At 51.3% G+C, this 6,000-nt stretch overlaps 1 protein-coding gene across 1 annotated transcript; it reads left to right on the forward strand.

The window, feature by feature from the left end:
- Positions 1-4,606: 4,606 nt before the first annotated feature.
- On the forward strand, positions 4,607-5,728 carry P168DRAFT_315646 (uncharacterized protein; the record flags this gene model as incomplete). The annotated part of the gene is made up of 1 exon (XM_024839924.1): positions 4,607-5,728. The coding sequence occupies one exon, from the start codon at positions 4,607-4,609 to the stop codon at positions 5,726-5,728; it is 1,122 nt and encodes a 373-aa protein (XP_024695719.1).
- Between the last annotated feature and the right edge of the window lie 272 nt (positions 5,729-6,000).

Here is a 6,000-nt window from a genome sequence, read left to right on the forward strand (position 1 = left end):
CATCACCATCCCCAGCGCCAACAGCGGTAAGCACAAGCCCCATCCACAGTGGATTTGGCCCCGGTATAGAAATCTGTATGGGGATTAGAAGCCATACGCAGAGCTAACCGTGGTGGATTGTATCAAATACGCGGGACCTCTTTATCAACAAATAACAGATCAATATCGCCACTGATAACGCCGTAAAAAAACCATCCAGTTCACCCACCTACCTTAGTAGACACTCAATGGATCATCGATTTTCCAACTTACTAGTCAGTAGCCCAGTCAGAGTCACCTATCCCATTTCGGGGATTCAGCAAGTCGTTCCCCCCCTCGACTCTCGCTGTGCCACGTTGAATAGGCTACACCCGTTTTGGACTCCCTCTCTGCGCCCCCCACAGAAGTCAGGAAGTCACCGGGTATGGGGTACGTAATGTATCCGTCCATTATCACTACAATACGAGACTTCTTCTTCTTCCGGATCGGACTATTCTCACCTGCTGCAGTGTTTGTTGCATGAGATTAGAACTACTAACTGGTGGACTCTGCCGACCAGCGAACCTATCCAGATTGGACCCATGCGAATTTTCTAGATGCGAGTCTGCCGATGCTACCACCACCAAGTCAAAGAAGGAAAATGCCCTTCCAAGTCATCTTCAACTGGCGATCTCTTCCCTCACTCTACTTACTGCCGAGTAGACCTTAGCATGTACCTTAGTCCGTCCATCGCAAGGTAGGAGATGCCGTCGGGTCACACCCAAGAATAGTACCACTCACCACTTACCACTAACTGACTCCCCCGTGAATATCCCATCCCACCCCCATCCCGACTGAGCATCCTCCCCTCTTACCCCCCTTCACAGGCACAGACACAGGCACAGGCACACGACCTACCAATCTCGGATAATTAATCATGATTCCCTCCCTCACCCTTCAGCCCGTGATAGAAGATCCAGTTGAAACCATTGGGTAGCAATGCTATGACCCTGTTTTGTAAACTTCCACAAAAGTAAACTCTAGATATCTCTACCTGATATAGTTGGCTGTCTATCATTTCTTCGCTGTTCACTGTGAGGTAGGTACATGGGAGGTACCTACAGTACAGTTAGAACAAGGCCTCGGGACGAGCCCACCGTACCACGCGGGTGTTTCCCACGGTTCGGGGGTGCCCGCGCGTGGCTGGCTCAGTTCCGACCATGGATATTCAGTACTGTACACTGTACACTATCTACTACGAAGGTATAATGGTATGCCAGGTTCCTCGGAGTTTCAGGGCAACTCTTAGAAACTAATAATAACAACCATCAACCCGATCGAAATAATTAAATAAATAAAATAACTCATAGATTCCATTAAAGACCTCAATAGTAATATTGACATTGACATCATTATTCCCGCAGCGTCATTTTATCCGTTATCCGTTATCCCGTCTTTGGGGAGAGTGCTTGCCCTGTTGTAGTCGCAGTCAGACGATCCAGCGCTATTCTCTTGACTCGCCGAGCCCATCTGGAGATGGGCTACTCCTACTCCAGTAAGCTAGGGCGACTCTCGGAGTAGCCGCCTCTGAGAACGGTGGGTGAGTCTCGGGTGACCCGTGAGAATCGAATCAAGTTGGGACTAGTCCTCGTCTAGGTACATTCCCTGCTGTTATTGGGCCACAATCGGCACTGGCCCGTTTATTGTCACGTGTTATCCCGTTATGCTACGGGCTGTGAGAATTGGCTTATATAAGAATCGTACACGCTGTTCGAGGACGGACGGACTAACGGCGAGGCGAGAGAGAGGATGGCTACTCATGGCATGGCATGGCATGGCGGTCAGGATAGGACTAAGAGTCAATGACCTAATAATCTATCCTACCAGGAACCATAGTGGATACAATGGAAGACCGAGTCATCGCAAAGTACGAAGTAGGATCGTTTCATATGAGCAGTGGTTTGATCTTGCAGCGGCCAGACTCGACTCGACTCTTTTGTCGGTATAGTGCAGAATCCATGATGTACCTATGTATGGACAGACACAGTTGTTTCATCCACCAAGCTGCCCCTCCAGCCCAATCCCACCTCCTCAGCGACACCGCTTTTTGGCGCCTCTAGAGCCTAGTAGGCCTACCTCCCGTGATTGGCACTCGCGGGGGAAGAAAAGAGGGCCGCGTGAACCACCCTCTAAGCTCACTAATGCGAAGGTGAAACAGCCCATTCTTATGCTACTGTTACTCGGACTGGTAGACAGAATGAGCCGTTCGTGGTGTCTCGAAAAGGACGTCATGACTGTTATCTTCCTTGGTGAAGATAGGGGCGCAATCTCTACTGTAATCTCAAATCTCTCCAGGTTGGCACAAGCGCAACAAGAGCGAGACGAGACGCTTTCTCGCTAGGAGCTGGACTTGATTCCGCTATAGCATTGGCCGCGGAATAAAGAGCAGCAACCAGCGAAGCGCCTCTTCCCCGGTCGGAAGCCCATCGCGGTCAAAGTACCCTACTCGTCCTTTTGCGCGATCGGGGTGATCACGATAGCATACTAAGATCGATACATGTCTCTACCCAACGTCGTCATAGCATCGTCCCCAGCCAGTCGATAATCAATCAACCCCTTATCCTCGCAGCCCACTTCCCTCAATAAGTACTAGTTACTAACCCATCTACTCCATATTCACTCCGCAATATCCGATGAAGCGAGGGGGAAAGAACACGCAAGTAAGCAAATGTAAGGTACGCTAACCAGTGCCCCCCACCCCATCTCACTATTCCAGAAACATGGAATGCCTTGGGCTAATCATAGGACGATGGGGGGCGTGGTAGGGTGGGACCCGCTAGACAGCTGTGATCGCCAGTGGAATGAAGTGGGAAGAGGGGGGTGGGTGATAGGCTGTGCAATGTCCACTACATTTTGTGCGAAGAATGTAGGCTACTAGTTAGTGTCTGCCATCTGTGATTCTATGCAGGTTATGCATGTCTGGCTTTCGCTTTTTTCTCTCGTGTGTATGGCTCGTGGTGTCGATTGATGAGATGGATGGCTTTGGGGTTCTTGGCTTTGGGTGAGTATTGTTGCCCAGTTGCTTTGCCATTTTCTTTTCTTTTTATGTCTATTTTGGGTGTCTTTCTTATTGTCTCTTGTTAAGTAGGTAGGTACCTTTGTCACGGTAGGCGAGATACCAGAATATGACGAAGATATGCACACCAGTCAGGGCTCATGCATGCCTGAGTATTCCCCAGAAAGAAGATGGATACCTACACATGTGCCAGACAAATCACTGCACCTACTGGAGGGTTTTCAAAATTAGGTTTAGCTGCTCCTTGTCCACCCAACTATATACATCCAATACACACATCTATATAGTATACTCCCCTAACCAAGGAAAGTATATCCGTGTACCTTTATCTATTGTGAACATAGGGCATCTAGCCCGGTGACCAACTTTTCTGCCTGATCTGCTTTTCCATCCATCATCCCTGTTCAAGGTTGCAAAATAACAATGAGGCTGTCGGTGCCCGGGTCGATTGGAGTCCAGACATTACTCCATTTCCATGTTCACCGAACTGAACAAAGGAGGAAAAGTCAAAACGAAAAATAAAATGCCATGCCGCTGTCTAGTCTATACACGGAGTATAGACAGCCGAGAGGAGGGCAAGTAAGTAGGTAAGTAGGTAGGTAGAGAGGCAATCGATCCAAATCCCAGTGGCTGTGTTTGCGCCCCGTTGATCAGAAAATACCTACCTACTACCGATCTAGGCAGTTACTTCTCTGCCTCCCAGACTTCGCTGTAGAAATTGTGGCGCAAGGAGAGATAATTCTCTTGATTATGATCCACTATTTCCTGCTCTGGCTTCACCTACATACGACATGTATCAGTCTCCCACCAAACTGACCTCCATGCCGACATCCAAAAACGGACACGAAACGGGCAAAGCCATACCCAAGTGGCGCTTTCGTCATCACCAGCCCGATAATTCACTATGGGGGGTGACCACGGCAGGGCACAGGATTACCCCGTCTCTGCCTAGATGGGTGTGATCTCGGGTTGAAAGCCTACTAAGCATAGTACACTACCTCGGATCACACCCCAGAGGTCGCTAACTGAGCCTCGTTTGGGCAAAACGGGCCAGGCTGCTAGGGGGGAGGGGGTCACGCTGCGCCCTGCTGGCGATGATTGCGACAGGTTGATCGGATGCATGGATGTTGCGCTCGGGCCTTTTCGGGCGCATATTGGAAGGGGGGAGGTGAGATGGACTTCCTAGGAGGGTAAGTACTTGGGTGGTTTAGTCGCTGAGGTGTTTATCGTGATCTATCTTTAGGTGATGGTTTGTGAGTGAAGCTATTCTCTGTTGGAACTGGGAAAGTGGAATGGGATATGGTGGGCTTTGTTGCATCGTCGTGGGGTTGTTGAGGACTGGAATATTGTAGGTACTCCGTAGTTCGGGTCTGGGGTACGAGGCTGGATCTGGTGATTATCGCGTCCCCGCCATGGTGGCCGTCAGAGATGTTCGTGACTTATTTGAGTAACTGTGAAGATAACTTCACTACACAGATAAACCATACAGGCAGTTTGGGGATCACTGCTATCATCAATACTATTATTCACCACTGAGAGAAGAAATGGCATCCCGCTACCAACACTACCAGAATGCGAATCGCGTTGGACTCCTCACGAGAGGCGTATCACCCAGGCGACCTACTCCGGGGACGAGTCATCCTAGGTCGTCCAGAAGTCGACACCATTCAGGGGTCATTAGCAATCGCCTTCTTGGGTCGGTCAACCATCTCTCACACGCGCTTCAGCGTCGCGAACTCTGGTGAGATCGTGCTCTTCCGGTCAGAATGCTGTCTGTACTCCGGAGATCGCCCAGCAACAGAGATGCCACCAGGCGGATGGCCCTTCATTTTCGCATTCCCTAATGTCACAATCCCAGCCCCGGAGACCAACTCCGGGAGCACGCTCGCAGAGCGCTTCCCGAGCGACGATGACGAATGGGAGGAGGGGAGCGCATATCGTCTACCCCCGTCGACCACCTTCGAGTTTCCCGATGGAGTCGTCACCGGCCACATCGAGTACCTCCTACGCGCTATATGGCGACCCCGACAAGTCCGCGACGGCTGGCCCAAGATATCCACCCTCTCGCTGCTGTTCGCTCCTGGCCGTCGCGAGAAGAGTCCCCTACCGCACCTGGTCACCCTGCGTAGCACCCTGGAACTCAGCTACATCGTGGACGCGGAAGATCGCTTTCGCCCGGTGTCTTTCTACGACCACGTGCGCCCAGGAGCGCACATTACATGCGCCAGCTTTCTCCTCCAGGTAACTATTGCCGCAACGCGAGTCATCCAGGGCGCTCGCATCCCCGTCGAGCTCCTCCTGCGCCTTGCCCCAGACCAACAGCCACAGCAGCGGCACCAGCCGACACCACCAATCTTCTTGCACTCATTCACGGCGCACACGGAGGTCATCACGAGCGTCGCCCGCGAGGAGGGGCGGTACACGTCGGAAAGGACCGTCGTTCTGGGCATGCGGCGGTTGAACGAGCCGCTCGTGCTGGATCGGCCTCTGGATGTCAACCGTTTGCTGGATTTGGGTACCGGAGTGCTGGGGCCCGACTTTGTGATTGCAAACGCGATGCGTCGGCATAGGCTTTTTCTCTGCATTGAGTTGTCTTGTCTGGAGAGGTTGCATTTTTGTCGGTTTGATGTGCCGCTGGTGGTGCTTGCTTCGTTTTATGCGGAGAGGCCGCCGGGAGTTGGAGGTGGGTTTTGAGGATGAGAGTATTGGGGTTGTTGGGTAGGGTGCTTACCTACCTACCTCTGTATATATGGACGGTGCTTTTTGGTCGTTTATATATATCCATCATGATTGCATGTTATTGGTCCATCTAGAATAGGTGCATCTAGTTGAATACAAATTGAGAGCCAACTATTCAAAGGGTCGTAGCCAAAAAATACGCGACAATGTTTCAGCACAGCTCATATTAGACCCTTTCTTTCTACCCCCTCCCCCCCATCAAGCCCAACACCCAACGGGTCTGTCCT

This window comes from Aspergillus campestris, assembly GCF_002847485.1.
Source record: "Aspergillus campestris IBT 28561 chromosome Unknown P168scaffold_2, whole genome shotgun sequence".
Classification (NCBI taxonomy): domain Eukaryota; kingdom Fungi; phylum Ascomycota; class Eurotiomycetes; order Eurotiales; family Aspergillaceae; genus Aspergillus; species Aspergillus campestris.